The sequence below is a fragment of the Orcinus orca genome, chromosome 2 (assembly GCF_937001465.1).
Source record: "Orcinus orca chromosome 2, mOrcOrc1.1, whole genome shotgun sequence".
NCBI classification, from domain to species: Eukaryota; Metazoa; Chordata; class Mammalia; order Artiodactyla; family Delphinidae; genus Orcinus; species Orcinus orca.
In genome coordinates, this window is record NC_064560.1 from 189,348,230 (window position 1) to 189,366,751 (window position 18,522).

At 36.1% G+C, this 18,522-nt stretch overlaps 1 protein-coding gene across 3 annotated transcripts in view; it reads right to left on the bottom strand.

Annotated features, from left to right (window-relative positions):
- Positions 1 to 7,508: 7,508 nt before the first annotated feature.
- Positions 7,509 to 18,522, bottom strand: part of TC2N (tandem C2 domains, nuclear) — a 44,827-nt gene continuing 33,813 nt past the window's right edge. For 2 of the 3 annotated variants that reach the window (XM_033418866.2, XM_033418863.2), the window contains 3 exons: positions 13,657 to 13,771; positions 10,609 to 10,808; positions 7,509 to 8,567 (listed from right to left, as the gene is read on the bottom strand). In XM_033418866.2, coding sequence (XP_033274757.1) covers positions 8,457 to 8,567; positions 10,609 to 10,808; positions 13,657 to 13,771 — 426 coding nt within the window. In that variant the 3' untranslated portion in view covers positions 7,509 to 8,456. Of the gene's footprint in view, positions 8,568 to 10,608; positions 10,809 to 10,991; positions 11,042 to 13,656; positions 13,772 to 18,522 lie in introns of those variants that run through there. The other variant, XM_033418868.2, reaches the window with a different exon arrangement.

An 18,522-nucleotide genomic window follows, 5' to 3' on the forward strand; every position in this document is an offset into this window, starting at 1 on the left:
ACATGTCCTTAATACTGAACTGTATATAGGGTTAGGTATACTTCTCTGAACAGCCTCTTCTCTGAATCCCTTTCTTAAATTCTATCAGAAAAGGTCTTCAAAATTCTCATTCTGTCCTTCGAGGATTAGAACTGTGACCTAACCAATCTTTTACTCAGGTTCTTTTCTACAGAAGACTTATGAATGCTGTTTAGGCTGGTAAATAGCTTAAGTAGGTTATTTACATCTTACAGGAAAATTTCAAAGCTGGACACAATCTAAGTATCCTTCCATTTTATACAGGAACCAAACTTAACTGGTTCCCTGCAAAAAAAAAAAAAAGTTTAAAATAAACTAATACAATTTTTGTGCTTGGTAATGATACATAGTAAGCTGTTAACATGCAACAATAACATAAAATCTGATGAATACTCAGCAACTCACGAAATTTAGCATCAGTTATGTTATAAATACTGCTCAGAATTTCAGAAATTATTTTCTTTCTAGGTCTATTTTTCCTAGGCTGTAACTCATAGTGTGAGGTTATCGTATTTCTCTTTTCTATAATTAAGAAATACATCAATGAATTTTAAAAGTAAATGTACTAATAGTGTATAATCCAGCATTATCTCTCTCCACAGGAAGATACAGGCCTTTAGCTATCACTTCACTGAGCAATATAACATGACTCAGTGTGCTCATTCATTTTTTTCTGTTTATGCACTGCTATATCCCTAACACCCAAAATACTGCCTATCAGTTGAATGAATGAATGAACAAACATTTACTATGTATCCATTATGTGCCAGGAACTGTGCTAGCCTCAGGAATGCAACAATAAACAGGACTCTGCTTTTGTGGAAACTGCAGTGTAGAAGAGACAATAAACAAAATTTATGCAATTATTTAATCACAACTATGATAAAAGCTATAAAGGAAAATTATATATGAAAATAGGACCTAACATTGCCTAAGATGTAAAAAAAGGCTTTTCTGCGGAACAGACATTTAAGCTAGCACCTAAAAAAATAGGATACGGCAAAGGGAAGACCAAAGAAGAAAACTATGCCACACGGATGAAAAAACACGTGCAAAGATCCTGAGGAAACTAGGTGAATACTGTCTTCCAAGAACGTAAAACAGATCAGTGGGAATAGTTCAAGATGTGGCTGGAATGGAAGGCAGAGCTCAGACTATGCAGGGCCTTATAAACTACGTGAAGGATTTTGGACTTCACACCAAGAGCAATGGGAACGAAGGAGTGACAATCATATTTGCATGTTAAAAATACCACTCTGGCTGCTGGGTAGAGAATGTATTAGAGGGAAACAAGAGGGAGACCAATTATGGGGAAAGTACAATACTACAGGCGGAAGATGACTAGGTAAGTTACAGTAGAGATGGAGAAGTGGGTGCATTCAAGATCTACTTACGATGTACATTTCTGAATAGGGTGATTGATTGACTATGGAAGATGAGAGAGGAGTTCCAAGTTGATTTCTAGGCTTCTGGGATGACCAAACAGGTGTATGATAGTTCATTTTACTTAGATGGGGAGCAATGGAGGCCAGATTTGTGGTAGGAATGGGAAATCAAAAACTGTGTTTGGGATAATGTTCAGGAAAAGATGTCCACATCAGTCAAATGATAGTGAAGCTCGTTAGCAAGATTTGTATAGAAGCATAAATTTGGCAGCCTTTAGCAAGTAGACAGCATTTGCAGCCATGGGAATAGATAAGATTGCCCTGAGAGATAATGTAGAAGGAGAAGAGAGGATGGTCTAGGACTGAGTACTAAAGAATTCCCAATTTTTAAACTGCATGAAGATGAGCCAACAGAGAACAAAGGAAAGGATAGTCTAGAAAGGTAGTAAGACAACGCACAAAGCTTGAAAGCTAAGGGAAGAAATGGTTTCAAGGAGGAAGAGCTCTATTGTTAAGAAAACTGAGTAATAAAGAAAAAATAGCTGAAAAGCACTTAAAGCTTCAGCATGAGGTTCAGTGGCATGGCAAGGATGGAAGAATGAAGAAAACAGGCTAAGAACAGAGCAGTTAGAAATTACCTATGAAGAGGAGACCAAATAAACCAGAATCTAGAATAGGGTGGGAGGTCTAGGAATTTCTTAAAAGAAGGAAGTAGGCCACAGAGAGGCCAGAAGTGTAGGTGACCTAACATACTATGCTGAGAAACTAATGCTCCTACTCATTAATTACACTTAAGTTCTTAATAATTACTCAGGAATTTGTTGGGATTGTTTTCTCCCGGTTACAATACTTGTTAAGCAAGCAGAAATGAAGGTTTTAGCTGGGAATGAATAGCCTGGTGAGAGAAGGAAAGTGAAGAAAGAATAAAATTTCCTGTGATAATGAAAACAGAGCTTCTGGGAATCTTCACAGGCCACATGTAGACTCATTCATAGTAGTATGGCCCAGGGGGGTCCCAGGGGATCTGGGAAGACAGATCCACACCAGGAGCATGCCGCATTGCCCTGGCTTTATATAATGTTTCCATAGGTTCCTTCATCGATACAGACACTTGACCTCCACAATGATGTCTGTTGGGTTCTTTACACTGAACTTATCACCAACCTATTTTGAGACAGTCATGCATGCACCAAGGAGCTTTGAATGATGATAGGAAGACTCCAGTAGAGGACAGGCTCAAGGAATGAGAGAATAGGCATATTAAAAGGAATGAGATTCCTGAAAAAGCAGAGTATTGGATTCAGAATTCACAAGAAAGAACTGACTTGCTAACATAACAGAGGATGGATACAAGTAAGAATAACTTTGTGGATATGACAATGGGATGGTGAAGGAATGCCTGACATTGTTTTTTTGTGTGAAGCATGAAATAATATATTCTATTACTAAAGTAAAGACAGGAGTAGGTGGGTTGAAGATTAGAAGAGGGTGGAAGGAAGTACAAACTTTTTCACAGTAAGTCAGCTGATAAAAAAAATGAACTAAGATTGCTAGTTTGGCAGAGTCAGTGATCACGAATTCACAGTGCTGCCAATCTGCCTGGTTTCGTGTGTTTCAGATCAGAGATTTAAACCTTTCCTAATTCCTTCGGCTGTATTTAATTATTTCTTTAGTTGAGCCTCTAAAGCATTCTGTCCATATACCTCAAATCCTGCTTCTTATTGCAATCCTGCTTTATATTGTTTTATTTCCCTAAATTAAACCCCAGAGTAAAGAGCATCTTTGTGTCCCTGAAAGCACCTAGAACAGTTCTTTGCATGAAGTACTATATAGATATTTTTGTATTTATTAAATATATAAAAATGACTAATTTTAAAATTTGTTTTTAATTTAGTCCATACATTGTATAATCAAGAAAGATTAACGATCTAGAATTAAACTAAAAGACAACTCAGAGTCACAGTCAACCAAATTTCTCTCTGTTAAAATTAAGGACAAATCTATTTTATCCTCCTGCCTCAGAAACTAAAGAATGGTGACCTAGAAAACAAATTCCACATCAAGAAAACAAATTCCACATCATGAGAAAATGAAAACCATCATATTCTAAGACATATCTCATTCAGTGATTTATCCCAGCATGGAATCAGGTATCTTTTAGCCATTTGAGAATGCATACAGACCTTTCTTTCTAGACATCTACTGCTATTATCAGAGTCCTATGGTTTAATATAGCTATATAGTTGCTATAGTTATATGATTTAACTTAGTTATCAATTTTAATAAAATACTGTTATTTTAGAAATCAGACTTTTTATACATGAAAAGGTTTAAAAATCTGTAACTACTAAGTTAAAAAATTTTTCCATGAGGAAATTACTGAAAATGTAGGCAGCATTCATCTTCAAATAATTCATCACCCATAAAATATAATCTAATTTTATAGAGCTACATTAATTCTTGTAAACAAATAAACAGAAACTCAATAAAATAGAGTTGGAAGACCAGAAGGGGGAGCTCTCATGCCCTGCAATGCTAGCAGAGCCCAACAAGAAGGAAGACTCCTCTTCTTTCCTGGCAAGGACTCAGCCAATGAAAAGCCATGGACTCTTTGTTTATGGTAGCCCTCCCAACTTCCTTTTCCTCTCTGTAAAAGTGTTCTCCTTTGCTGGCAGGCGGGGACTTGCACGTGACTCACCATGTAGCCAACCCCAAGTTGCAATCTTCTGCTGATCCCAAATAAATCCACCTTTCCTAGAGAAATATCTGGCAGTTTTGAATAAAAAATGTTGTCATATCAGTAAACAAAGGACACTGCCATCAAGCTGCCCGAGACAGTGAGCCCTTAGGGAACTCAGGACAGAGACAAACGGGCTGCACCCAGAGAGAACTCAGGATGGGAAAGCACAGGATACTGGCCCCAGAGAGCTAAGGTGCACATCAGAGGAATGAATTCAATGAGCCTTGCGTCTTTCCACACACAGAAAAGTACTAAACTCCTTGAGATGCCTGGTTTTCTTTGGTTAACTGTAGACTTTTGATGTCCTGACTACCTGGTCCTCGCTGCAACAACCCCTATATACCCTGGCTCCTCCCTTACCTCTTCGGGGCAGTCCCTCAGAACTATCTGAGAGGCTGTCTTCTGGGCTTGAAATCCTCAGAAAACCACTGAATAAAACATAATTCTCAACTTTTATGTTGTGTATTTTTTTTCAGTCAACACAGTCTATTTATTTCAGGTCAACACTCTTTAATACCTTTTTAAGTCTTAAATCCATATTTCAAAATGGACAGGTACTTCATATATATCCACTTTTCATAACTCTCTTCTCAGTGTTTCAGCAAGAACTTCAAGCATTTGAAATTTACTGTTGAACAAGAATTACAACTAACATACCAGAAGAACACTAGGAGGTATCTGCTACAGTTAATTTTATGTGTCAGCTTGATTGGCCAGGGTGCCCAGATTAAACATTATTTCTGGGTGTGTCTGTGAGGGTATTTCCGGATGAGATTAGCACTTGCATCAATGTGGGTGGGCATCTTCTAATCTGTTGAGGGCCTGAAAAGAACAAAAGGCAGAGGAAAGAGGATTTGCCCTTTTTTTTTTTTTCTTGCCTCACTGCTTGAGCTGGGACTTCTCATCTCATCTTCTCCTGACCTCAGACTGGGATTTATACTATTGGTTCCTCTGGTTCTCAAGCCTGTGGACTTGGACTGAATTATACCACTGGCTTTCCTGGGTAGCTGGCAGATTGTGGGATTCCTCAGCTTCCCGTAAACATAAGCCAATTCCTCATAATTAAAAGAAAACTTATATCTCCCTCCCTAGCTATCTATCTTCTATTGGTGCCATTTCTCTGGAAACCCTAATACAGTTGACCCTTGAACAACACAGGTTTGAACTGCACAGGTCCACTTACATGCAGATTTTTTCCAGTGAGTACATTCTCCAGTACCACATAATGCAAGGTTAGTTGAATCTGTGAATTCAGAACCACAGGGGGCCAAATATAAAGTTATATTCAAGTTTCAACGGCGTTGGGGGTGGTACCCCTAAGCCCCGTGTTTTTCAAGGGTCATCTGTGAACATTCTCACAACTACTGTAGATACAGACGTTTTATCTGGAACTTCCTTCAATACACCCTACCAAACAACAAAAGTAAACATACAGCTTTGAAATATCCATTACTGCCATAACATAAAGAGTTGAAATTTATTGCAAATTTCCGAAATCCTTCATAAAAAAACAATTATTTGATTAAACAGTGGAAATTTTTGTTGGGAAATATAGTTTCTGTACATTAGTATCAGAGAAATTCACATAACTGTATTCAAACAGAAGATCAGTTTAGGTTATTTTCAGACCACAATTATGTAACTTACTTCAAAATCCCACTGGTTCCCTCTGAACAGTCTGATAAGAGCTTATCTGATATACTTCAGTGGTAAGTTCTCTAGTTCTGCTAAAAAATCATACAAAACCAAACAAAAGCCAAACAGAGATGTTATGTTTTGATATGGACTGCAGCTATTTAATTGTATTAATCTGAAGACTTATAAATAAATACACTGTTAGGGATTAGCACTGTGCAAACTATCAGCTATCAGTGTGAGCTCTCCATGGCTTTCTCTGGTTACCAAGTATCATTTTGGTTCTCTCTCATTGTTATAAGCGGGTAAAGGTCAAGAAATGCCAACTAAGTACAAAGAGAAGTGATTTTTTTGCATAGTATCTCATTTTTTATTACCAGTTTCTAATGTTTTTCTCATAACATGAGTAGCTATTAAGGAAACAATATCACCTGTATTCAGTACCTCTTCATCTGAAAAAGGCTTAAGTAAACACTAATTAAAATATCTGGGATCTTAGTTGTCAACACTTCTCTAACTGAAGTCTTTTAAATAAAAAGGTTTTCTTTTAATTTTTTTATTTACCTAGGATTCTAAGGCATACAAGAAACCAAGAAGTCATACCTTTCCTTCAAATTATACATTACACACATATTGTAAAAATATTGAAAATTAAATAATTAGAAATTGCATTAAATACATGACTACTTATAATAAATTTAGGAATTGAAAGCATTACTAGAACACAAAAAAACTGCTCAAATAAAATTCTAGCTTTTTTTAAACAATAAAGTCTGTTACTTATCTAAAAGCCAGTAAGTACACTTCTTTCTTTGGTAGCTATTAAAATGGTTGTGTTTGCAGAGGATTTGTAGGGCAGTGAAACTACTCTGTATGATATGAGTGGTGGATACAGGTCATTTATGTATTTGTCAAAACTCACAGAATGTACAACATAAAAAGTAAACCCTAATACAAACCATGGACTTTGGGTGATGATGCGTCAATGAAGGTTCAGTGACTTTAACAAATGTACTACTATGGTGGAAGGTGTTGATAGTGGGGGAGACTGTATAAATGCAGGGGTAAAGGGTATATGGGAACTCTCTGTACCTTCCTCTCAATTTTGCTGTGAACCTAAAACTGCTCTAAAAAACAAAGTCTATTTTTTAAAAATCTTTTAAAATAGTTGCCATTTGTCTCAAAGATTCAAAATACCACCACAAAAGGTGATTTTTCTCTTGAAAGTCCATGTGAGTACTCACTAATATGCCATTTTTCACAAATCTAAAAAAAATTATTTCAAAATGCAGTGTCAGAGAGTACCTGTCAACATCCCCGGTACACCATAAACTCTAGGCACCAGAAGCAAAGGGCATGTAAAGTATGTACATTTTGTAGCTTGAGAAGGTGGTACCTATGAAAAGGGGAATTAGTGTTTATTTGGGAAAATCTTAATGAGCTACACAGAACAAGAAACGAAAAAGGCATGCTTAAGTTACAGCAAAGTATACTTGTGGCCTGAAATATCACTATCTATCTCTTGGCACGTGTGGTACAAGGTAAGAGAGAAAGAAAAATGGAAGATGAAGCACTTAGTCTACCCATTAGCAAAAATAAAGTCACTACTTTCCAAGATCAGGGATGGTGTTATTGGTTTCTCCAAACAACTGTGCTTTTTGGTCATAGCTTGTCTGACCAACTAAACTGAAATTATCCCTACATACTGAGTTGTAATGAGTACCCAAGAGAAACTGCAACAGAAAATATTTATTTGCTACATAATGTTATCATGTATGGCCAGTTTTAAAATACAGGAACATATTCTAATGTTGTGGATTATAGAACAAGCAATTTATATTTAAAAAACTAAAACCAAGGAAGTGATTATCATAAAATATTAAATTTGCTACTTAAGCTCATTTAATTCTGCTAATTAGGATGGGCCATATGGATGATAACCTCATTTCAACTCCAATTAAAACAAAGAGGATGTGAAGGAGGAAACATAGCAAAATGTGTGTACACTGGGTTTCCAATTAAACTTCAACCTTCTGGTGTTTTCATTTATTCTTGCCAAAATGTAGTTTTCTATATCTGAAGTTTCTTAGAGATAAATAGCTTACTAAGTGGCAATGTGATGACTTAAGGGTAAGTAATGATAAACACAGGCCACAAACTTTCCCCAAATGAGAATAGTTGAAGTGGTTCAATTCACTTTTGCTTTCTGAGGGAAAATATGTAGCGAGGGGTTAAACAGTGGAGTTAAGATCTAATCAATCTTGACTAGCACTGAAACAGTGGTAAAGCCTAGTACTAACAGAGACTTGATATAGTGGATTTTGAATATCTATGTAAAGCTTTAAAAAGCCTATAAACATTATATAGCAGCAACTATCTATGACTGATATTCCCATTGACTTTATAATTTATTTAGTTGCCCTAGTAATACTACCCATTTATTTTATTGTCTATTTCGGCCAGTTTTAAAGCATTTCCTTTACTTTGGATATCTGGTAAAATTCATCCCATTTTTTACCAAGTTTGATTTTCTATTAGATCCATTATATACTATAATTATGGCCTCCATAAATAAATTGATAAATGTACTGATCTGTCTCTTCAAATTGGTAGCAAATGGAAATTGTAAGTCTTCTAAAAGAATGTCAAGTTTGTCACCAAATTAATGTGCAGGGTCTTCAAGATGGATTTAATTTGTGCCACTTGATAACAACCTTTTCTGGATTTTTAACTGTCTCTTTCCACTGGTTCGCTGCTTCAATGTTATTACTGTCTTCACTTATCCAAATCTGTAAAGGAACAGTACACTCATTAAACTTAACACAATAATGGTAACTGAGTTCAAACCATTAATTACTCTTACTAATGAAAGACAGCTGGACGTTTGGTTTACATATTTTCAACTAAACATCTTTTCATTTTTCCAAAAGTTTGATTTCTCTCTTTGAAACTTGATGTTAAAACACTTAACCTATTTAGTCACTGAAGACTATTTTATATGACCCAATTCAATTTAAAAATTCAATGTGAGATATTACAAAATCACTTCCTCCAAAACGGTTATTAGTATCCTTTCTTTCTCAATAAATCTAGGAGCTCAATTGATTCCAACCACTCAAAAACATTTTTGTAAAGATTAATTGAGACTAATCATGATTTAAACTGATTGGTAAGGAATGTGCATTTTAAGTATCTTCTACATTAAATAAAACTGTAATTTTAATTGAAATCTAATAGTCATTCTTCATACCAAACAATTTCATTGAACCTATCACTTATGTAACTTTATATAACAGATGTGAATGAACTTGGGAAAACTGTAAAGCATTTTGCAAATATAAGATATCACATTGTATGTTATGTATCACGAAGACAAGGTGAACAAGGAAACAAAACAACCTGAATCCTCAACTCAGTTACAGCACTAACAAATGCTGTTACTTTGGAGTTAACTTCTTTGAGACTCAGTTTCTAATTCTTTTAAATAAAGAAATTGGAGCAGGGCACTCCAAAAAGGTTTGGTTTTCAAACTTTTTTCTCTAAATTTCTTGGTCTGAAGAACTTTTCCTTCAAATAAAATCTTACAAAACACCCCAACATATGAAACAGATAACATAAGAGTGCGTTGGCGGATAGAGGAGTGGGAGACCTTGATTTCACATGTGCCTGCCCCACCATGGTGGCTCCTGAGGCTAACCAGAGGAGCCAGAGGGAACAGATGGCCAACAGGAACCTTCCAGAATTATTACTCTTCACTAAAATCTCAACCAAGAAAGTGGAATCACCAAAAAAGTTATCCTGAAAATCATCTGTCAGGTAAATCTATTCCATTCATACATGGTAGTTGAGGCTTGACAATATGCGAAAACTTTAACTGAATTCATTTCATAGGCCTCACGACTTTGAAAAGTTGGCTAGTTATACTAGGTCTTGAATTCAAACTCTTTTCCAAATAAGAATAGATGAAGAAAAAAAAAAAAAGAATAGATGAAGAACAACAAAACTATAGTATTTCTGACAAATATTTTAGGTAAAATATATGAAGTGAGTGAGAGTATCAATCTTTGAAAATTCACATATAATTTGAAGATTACAGGTAGACTGCTAATAACATCTTGTCAAATAGAAGCCTTTAGACTAATAATACAGATTTTGGAATTTAAACGTGAGTCAAACAATTGTAATTAAGATAAAAGATACTGGACAGCTACCAGTAACTCATTTAGAGTAAAGAAAGAACTACAAAAGGAAACAAGTTCCTGTAGGACTGGCAAGTAAGCAAGTGTTATGTTGTCTTATACAAATTACTATGAATTTTTCAATAAGATTAATCCAGATGACAATACTGACTAAATAATATCACAACCACTGTTAAAATCGATGTTTTCTAGGAATTCAAATCTAACACAATTCAGCTAATAGCATACAGAGTTAAACATTAAATTGAACATGACACAGAATAAAGTAAGTTGGATACCTTAAGTAAGCCTTAAGAAATTTGACTGAAATACTTAGTGTTCCCTCCTTCACAAGGAACGAGTCAGGAGTACTGAAAAACTGATCTTTCTTACTGATTTTAAAGTTGAAAAGCTCAGGAGAAAACTTATTTTAAGATAAGAAGCCTGACTGCTCAGAAATTCCAACTATTTTTGTATTAAAGCAGAAAGCCTGACAAGATTTGATTTTCGTGGTGAAACTGATTTTTAATTTATGATGAACAATTTTACTCTATTCAACCTCAAATTTATCCTGTATTCCCTTTGTTAACCAACTGTTTAAATGCATAGAAAAGTGCAAGGATAGAACATGAGATAAAAACTCCCTACTAACCTGCCCCACAAAGTGTCTTCTTCCTACAGAGCTTCGACTGTAAAGCTTAATGAGAAAAGTAATTTCTTTTTCATTTTGTATAAGTGGAAAAATCATAGTCTCTCCCCACTTTACTCTTCCATTGGAGGCCTTCAATAAACGTGTCTTCTTCTTATAAATCAACTCTCCCGAGCTAAACATTGCCACCTTCACAAAAAAACCTAAAGAATAAGAAATTTTGATAAATAAAAAATTTTAAATGTCATATAAAGAAATATATCCATATATTGTCATAAAAATATCAATAAGCTACTTAAAAGATCTGATGAGCTAACTGCCATAACAGGAAATATCTCTAGTAAATTTTATAATTATTATCATAATTTATAAGTAACTACTCTAACCTTAAATGAATTTACTCTTCCTCTAAGCTGGATGCCCTTAAAGACTGGAACTGCAGACATAAATAACAATCACCAGCAAAGGAGTACACATTGAAAAGGATTATACAAAAGAGAGGTGCCAACTCTTTGGAGAGTTGGAGGAATTTATTTCACAAATTTATATAGGTAAAATTCTTTGCTTGAGACTCCAGAAGTTAAACATATGCCCACTAGAGAAAACCTATTCTTTAAATAAGTTTGAGATGTAGAGCTTCCAGTAATGGTAGAATAGCTTTTACAGACTAACCTCTCATAGATGACAATTATAAACTCTGGGGAAAATATGAAAAACAACTGTTCAAGATGCTAAACATTGACGAAAAGGAGAAAGAAACTAGAGGAGAGTCAACTCTTAAAAGATGAGAACTTCACTAAGTAAAATTCAGGTTTATACAGTTTTTCACCTAAGCCTGCTCCCCAGTCTGACATACAGTGCTTACAACTCGAGCAAAAAGTGCAGTCTGACTAATTTGAGAAGTGATGGTACAGAGCTGGGGCTGCCAGACAGCAAGAAAGTAAAGAGAGAGTTTCCAGAAAGGAGGGAGCCACAAAGTAAGAACTGAGGCTGACCATTATTTATAAAATGGAGATCACTGGTAATCCTGATTAGCAGTTTTGATTAAAGGAAGATACCGGTTAATGTAATAAATTGCACTGTTTTGTCCTTGTTTCCCAGAATCAACCCTATATAGTCTTGGTAATTTAACTTATTCTTTTAATGCCAACTTGGACTTTACTTGCTTTTTATTTTATGATTTTTCCATCTATCTACATAAGTGATGGTAGTCTATAGCTATTTTTTGTGTATGCTGTCCTTTCTGTTTTGATAGCAAGAATATGCTAACCTCATAAAGTTACTTTTTCCATCTTTTTTCATGCTGTGGAACAGCTTATATAGAATAGGAATTATATGTTCCTTGAAAGTTTGGTAGGATCTGCCAGTAAAATCATCTTGGCCTCTGCTTTTATTAGAGGCAGTTCTTTTTTTTTTTTTTTTTTTTTGCGGTACGCGGGCCTCTCACTGTTGTGGCCTCTCCTGTTGCGGAGCACAGGCTCCGGACGTGCAGGCTCAGCAGCCATAGCCCATGGGCCCAGCCACTCCGCAGCATGTGGGATCTTCCCGGACCGGGGCACGAACCCGTGTCCCCTGCATCGGCAGGCGGACCCTCAACCACTGCGCCACCAGGGAAGTCCTAGAGGCAGTTCTTTAACTACTTTTACATGGTTATTGTTCTATTGATTCCTCTCTCTTCTGGAGTGAATTTCAACAGTTTTTTTCCTCAGAAAATCATTTATTTTATATAGCTGTTCAAATGAATTGGCACAGTTATAATTGGTATTGTCTTCTGTATTTATTTATTTTTATAAATTTATTTATTTATTTACTTTTGGCTGTGGTGGGTCTTCATTGCTGTGCATGGGCTTTCTCTAGATGTGGCGAGCAGGGGCTACTCTTCGTTGCGGTGCATGGGCTTCTCATTATGGTGGCTTCTCTTGTTGCGAATCATGTGCTCTAGGCACGTGGGCTTCAGTAGTTGTGGCACATGGGCTCAGTAGTTGTGGCTTGCAGGCTCTAGAGCGCAGGCTCAGTAGTTGTGGTGCATGAGCTTAGCTGCTCTGTGGCATGTGGGATCTTCCCAGACCAGGGCTCGAACCCGGGTCCCCTGCATTGGCAGGTGGATTCTTAACCACTGTGCCACCAGGGAAGCCCTCTTACTTATTTTTGAATATATTCTGAGATTCAAAATTGAAATTATATCCTCTTCCTTGTCTATGTTTTCTTTATTTTTTTGCTTGATCCAGTCTACTATAGGTTTGTCTATTTTAATATTCTTTTCAAAGAAAAATCTTTTGGTTTTATTGATTTTGTGGGTTTTTTGTTGTCCCCATATTTATCAACTTCAACTTTAGCTTTAATTTCTACTTCTACTTTCCTTTGTGTTTGCTGTTGTTTTTCTAGCTTCTTGGACTGTGCTCAATTGTATTTATTTTGTAGTTACTTTGTAGTTACAGTGGACATCCATTGCTTCTACCTACCTCCTGATATTTTCTCTTCTTCTAGTAGGAAAGAGGAACACTCTTAGTCCTACTCTTAGTCCTTTAGGTAGGACTGACCTCAAACCTCCCACTCCAGCGGCAGCCATGTGAAGCAGCCCTAGACAACCAAAATATCAGAATCCCTGGCTGTGCTCAAAGGCACAGGCGAGAAAGTATTTTGAGGTTTGTATCTGATATTTTCAGTTTTTTTTAAAATTAAGTTTCTAGTTAGCAGAGTATCCAAAAAAGGGTACAGACCTAGAGAGAGGATAAATTATCTAGGCTGGTGAAATATAGCTGACAGTCTTCTGGACACTCAACCTATATTAACTAATGAGCTAAATAAAGAATAGCATCAAATGCAAGAAGGTCACAATTGGGTAAGAATCAAGAGACCAGTGGATTAAGGTGGACACAGTGGCTAGTAATTTGAAATCCAATAAAGTAATTTTAAGTTAAAAGGTAAGTATGTAAGTTAACTAACAAATGTAACTAAGATTTTAATCTTCACTGTAAGAAACACAGGAAAAAACTACCTTTTACAAATATTTTCTGAAGATTCCACTTTGAACCACTTTGACATACTTACTCAAAGTCAGGGGTGTTGATGAGCTTGGAAGGTATTGAGCCTCAAGAATTTGTAACTGAATTCTGCTATTTACCGCTTGAAAACAAGTCCCCAGTTCAAGTTCTGCATGGCAAACCTGCATATTAAAAGAGTGTCATTTGCTAATCAAGAATAAAGTTTTGGCATATTTCAAAAATTCAATAATAAAGAGCTAAAGTTAGAAATTTTGAAAGCACTGCTTTTTACTGACACACAAAGCTAAGTGTTATAAGAGAAGGGAAGGTTAAGATAAATGTCATGGATTCTGTCAATATGAGGTACTTACTGACTTTCATAAATTCTGATTATATAAGTTACACATACATACTGATCCTTCAAAATCAGGGAGACCAAAAGACAATTCAAATTAAAAAAAAAAAAATTAGGGCTTCCCTGGTGGCGCAGTGGTTAAGAAAGAATTCACCTGCCAATGCAGGGGACATGGGTTTGAGCCCTGGTCCAGGAAGACCCCACATGCCACGGAGCAACTTAAGCCCGTGCACCACAACTACTGAGCCTGCACTCTAGAGCCCTCGTGCCACAACTACAGAAGCCCGTGTGCCTAGAGCGCATGCTGTGCAGCAAGAGAAGCCACCGCAATGAGAAGCCCACGCACCGCAAGGAAGAATAGCCCCCGCTCACCGCAACTAGAGAAAGCCCGCGCACAGCAACAAAGACCCAACACAGCCAAAAATAAATTATATAAAAAAAATTAAATTCCTAAAAAGCTTTACTAGAGAAAATGTCAGTGAAATAAACACCAAAAGAGCATATTTTCAAAAGACTTAAATGTAGTCATTTGAATTATTTTTTCAGAATGTATGAAATATGATAAAAATGTTATATATGAAACGCATCATTATTTCTTCATTTGTAGAAATCAGAGGTAGTGTTACCAAAATCAGAAGACAAAGGATTACAATGAACAGATTTGTGGATTAAGAGCTGAATTACTATGCTAAATGAAAGCAAGCCAAAGATGAAAGTTGGCAAGAAGGAAGCTAGCAAAAGTGATGAGGCAGTAAATAATAAGGAAAAGGTCAAAGAAAACCTGAGGCAAACAATATAATGAAGGAGATTTAGCAAGGGGGAAAAGCTAAAATGTGCTCTTCAGTATTGTTAAGAACAGAAGAAAGTAATTTGTCTTACACAAGCCAACCTATTTACATGGATTCCAGCATCCTTGGAGTGAAAAATAAAAGAGAGAAACATAAGTCGGCCAAATACAAAAACATTACTGTTCACATGATGAAAAGAGTAAGTATGGGATTAAAGAAAGAACATAATGTTAACAGATCTCACTAGGGCGCAGCACAGACTGACACAAAAGTCTTTGCTAGTATTGATTCCAACAAAGCTATAAAACAGCTGACTGATACTTCATCAAGCGATTTATATTTGATAATCACGCAGTATTCCCTAGTAACTGAAGCATGGATCATAAAAAAGAACTTTCTTATGTACATGCCATTGACTGAATCTTGGATATTTTCTTAATACAATATTCTGTAATGGTCAAAATGGCCAAAATTGGTCATGCCATAAGAAATCAAAAGATACAAAGTGAAAAGTGAATCACTTAAAAGTATAAAATCGGGCTTCCCTGCTGGCGCAGTGGTTGAGAGTCCGCCTGCTGATGCAGGGGACACGGGTTCGTGCCCCGGTCCAGGAAAATCCCACATGCCGCGGAGCAGCTGGGCCCGTGAGCCATGGCCGCTGAGCCTGCGCATCTGGAGACTGTGCTCCGCAACAGGAGAGGCCACAACAGTAAGAGGCCCGCGTACCGCAAAAAAAAAAAAAAAAAAAAAAGTATAAAATCATCTGTTGAGGTTACACTCCCTCTTGAAAAATCTAAAATGATGATAAAAATTGTCTATTTTAGCAATAAATGCTGAATTCTAATAAATAAGTGAATGTACTGCTTTTGCTTTTAATCAGAATAAGGATGGATTAATAAATCTTTTTACATGAACTAATTTTGGTATCCATATATAACACCTTTGCTGATTAAAAAAACAAATGTTGCAGTCCTTGGCATTTAAAAAAATACAGTTATTTATTGTTTACAAGATACAAAGGAAACCATGGATAACATTTTTTCATTAATTACTTTCATTACGGTTTCGTACCCACGATATAATAACACTTATGAAAACATCTAAAGGTGGCAAAACTTCTCTTAGTGTTACACACTTGTAGAGTTTCACTCTCATAAAACAGAGCAGCACTTGGCAATGGATTTACCATTTCTTACTTGCCAAGGTTATTTCATAAATTCAATTTATATTCCAAGATATTAATTCAGATCATGAAAAACTATTCAAAGTGGTTTTCAATCTCATAATAACCAAAAAATTAAAATTCTAATCGATTAGTAGGTATACATGAAGTGCATTTTTAATGAGCACAAAACTGTAGAAGATAAAACATACGACCTCTGTTCCTGAATAATGTGTCATTTTTTAAAGAAAAGAGAACTTTTTGAGCTTCCTGGATAAAATGTTAAGCATAATTAAAGAAATCCCTTATCTGGTGATTTTTGAGAATATCCTCTTAGGGGGACAATACATAGCTGATAAAAGATGTTTTCACATATTGAGGTCTGGGGAAGTCATTCTGGCTTACACATGAGTTAACTTGAATTTTATGCTATAACGAAAACAGCCTGTTTGTGGCCTATCAAGCATACATTGAACATCTGCTTTAATTATTAAAGAAAAGGGCGCACTGCCCAGAAGTAAAGAATGTCCATGTTAAAAATAAAGATTAGGGCTTCCCCGGTGGCGCAGTGGTTGAGAGTCCGCCTGCCGATGCAGGGGACACGGGTTCGTGCCCCGGTCCGGGAAGATCCCACATGCCGCGGAGCGGCTGGGCCCGTGAGCCATGGCTGCTGAGCCTGCGCGTCCGGAGCCTGTGCTCCACAACGGGAGAGGCCGCAACAGTGAGAGGCCCCCGTACCGCAAAAAAAAAAAAAAAATTAAATGCCTCCCTTCCTGGGATGCCACTAATGGTCCCCCATCCAGGATAAGACTCCCTTCCCAGGTGCCAAGGCCATACTGACTTGCTGTGCACATGCTGTAAACCTTGAAGGAATGTATCCCTGACTCGTTTGATGTTTTTTTTCTGACAAGATATAAAACTGTGCTGAAAACCATGCTTCTCCAGAGCAGTTCCTCAGAGTTATCCGAGAGGCTGTTTTCTGGGCTATAGTCCTCAGTTTGGCTCAAATAAAACTCTTTTCAATTCCTATTATAGACTGTTAATTGATCATTTTCTTCGACACGGTAAAGAGAGCTGGCTGTGGAATCAGAATACCTCGGTTCAAATCCTGATTCCCCAACAACAGGCTGTATTCAGGCAAGTGCTTCAAGGTCTTGCTCTCCACAATAGGGATGACAAGAGCAGCAAGCTCGTAAGTTCGGTGTGAGCATTAAATCACTTAGGACCAAGTCAGTCATATGCTAAGTTTCTTCAAATGTCAGCTATTTCTTCAGGGAAACCTTATGTCTTCTACATTATTCAACACAGAAATTTGAGTTGTCAGCTAGTTGTTAAGGTCAAAAACTCTGTACTCAGGAAATTATTAGCTCTGTATGAAAATTCTGCTGTTCATGATAAAACAGTTGTCAGTGTGAAGGATGGGTATGTAAATCTGGCTCTTTCAATGTCACAATTAGAATATCAATTTTCCTCCTCAACACAGGAAACAAAGCATATTATTCTTGCTTTTAGCCAATAAGAAGAAACATTCACACTCAGTAATATAAATTTACTGGTCCAATATAGCCTGAAAGCCCTTCTTTCAAGCCATCAATCGTTGTATCCCTAGCACGTGGCATACAACAGATAGACAAATGTTTATAAAACATCTGATATGCAAAATATAATTTTGTAGAAACTGTGCCATAATCATTCATTCAGATTCTCCAAGGCAGATTAAGATTATAATGTCTCAATTCCCCAGAAAATACATTTGCTGAGTTATCTTCTACTATACTCTATACTAATTTTTAAAGATTTAATCTACTAAAAAAACCAAAAAACCTATGAGGCAGATTACTGCCCTAGAAAATCTCAAGGCTATTGGAGAAGTCAGATATGCAATCATAATAAAATGCTGTGTTATAATAATATTAAAAAAAGATTCAATCTATGAATTATCCATTTAAATAGTAATATGTGCCTTTTGTAAAATATGGTTGCAGATTACTGTCTACTAAGCTAGTAGTAGATGTAAATGATAAACAAGATGTAAGTGATAAACTCCTGTCACAGTTAGAAAACAAATTTGCTATACTTTAACAGAAAATAACAATCTAATTTAGCATGCTTCCATTCATCATTTATTCTTTCATATCAACCTACATACAAATATTCAATGCCAAGAATATGATGGGCCCTTACTACGGGCACAGTAAAAAATGAAGAAAAATGATGGAAGCTCAAGCCTTTTTTTTTTTTAAAACGAGTAACTTAAATAATTCTAAGTTATAATAAATGCTATAAAGAAAACACATTTGGTGTGGAGACAGAAAATAATAGACAAGAAATAACAAGATTTTTCAATTCTTCTTGATTAATCTTTTGTTCTTTATTTTTTAATCCCTAATTTCCCCTCAATTCAGTGGTTCTCAAGCTAGGCTACACATTAGAATCACCTGAGTAGCTTCTGAAAATTACAGATGCCTCTGGCTCACTCCTCCCCAAATTCTGATTTAATGGTTTAAGTATGGGCTTTTTTTTAAAGCTCCCCAGGTGATTCTAATGTGTAGCCAGGTTAAGAACCACTTCAAGCACCTTAAATATTTTTGAAAGTAGGTAAAATATAAATCCTATGTAAATTTAAAA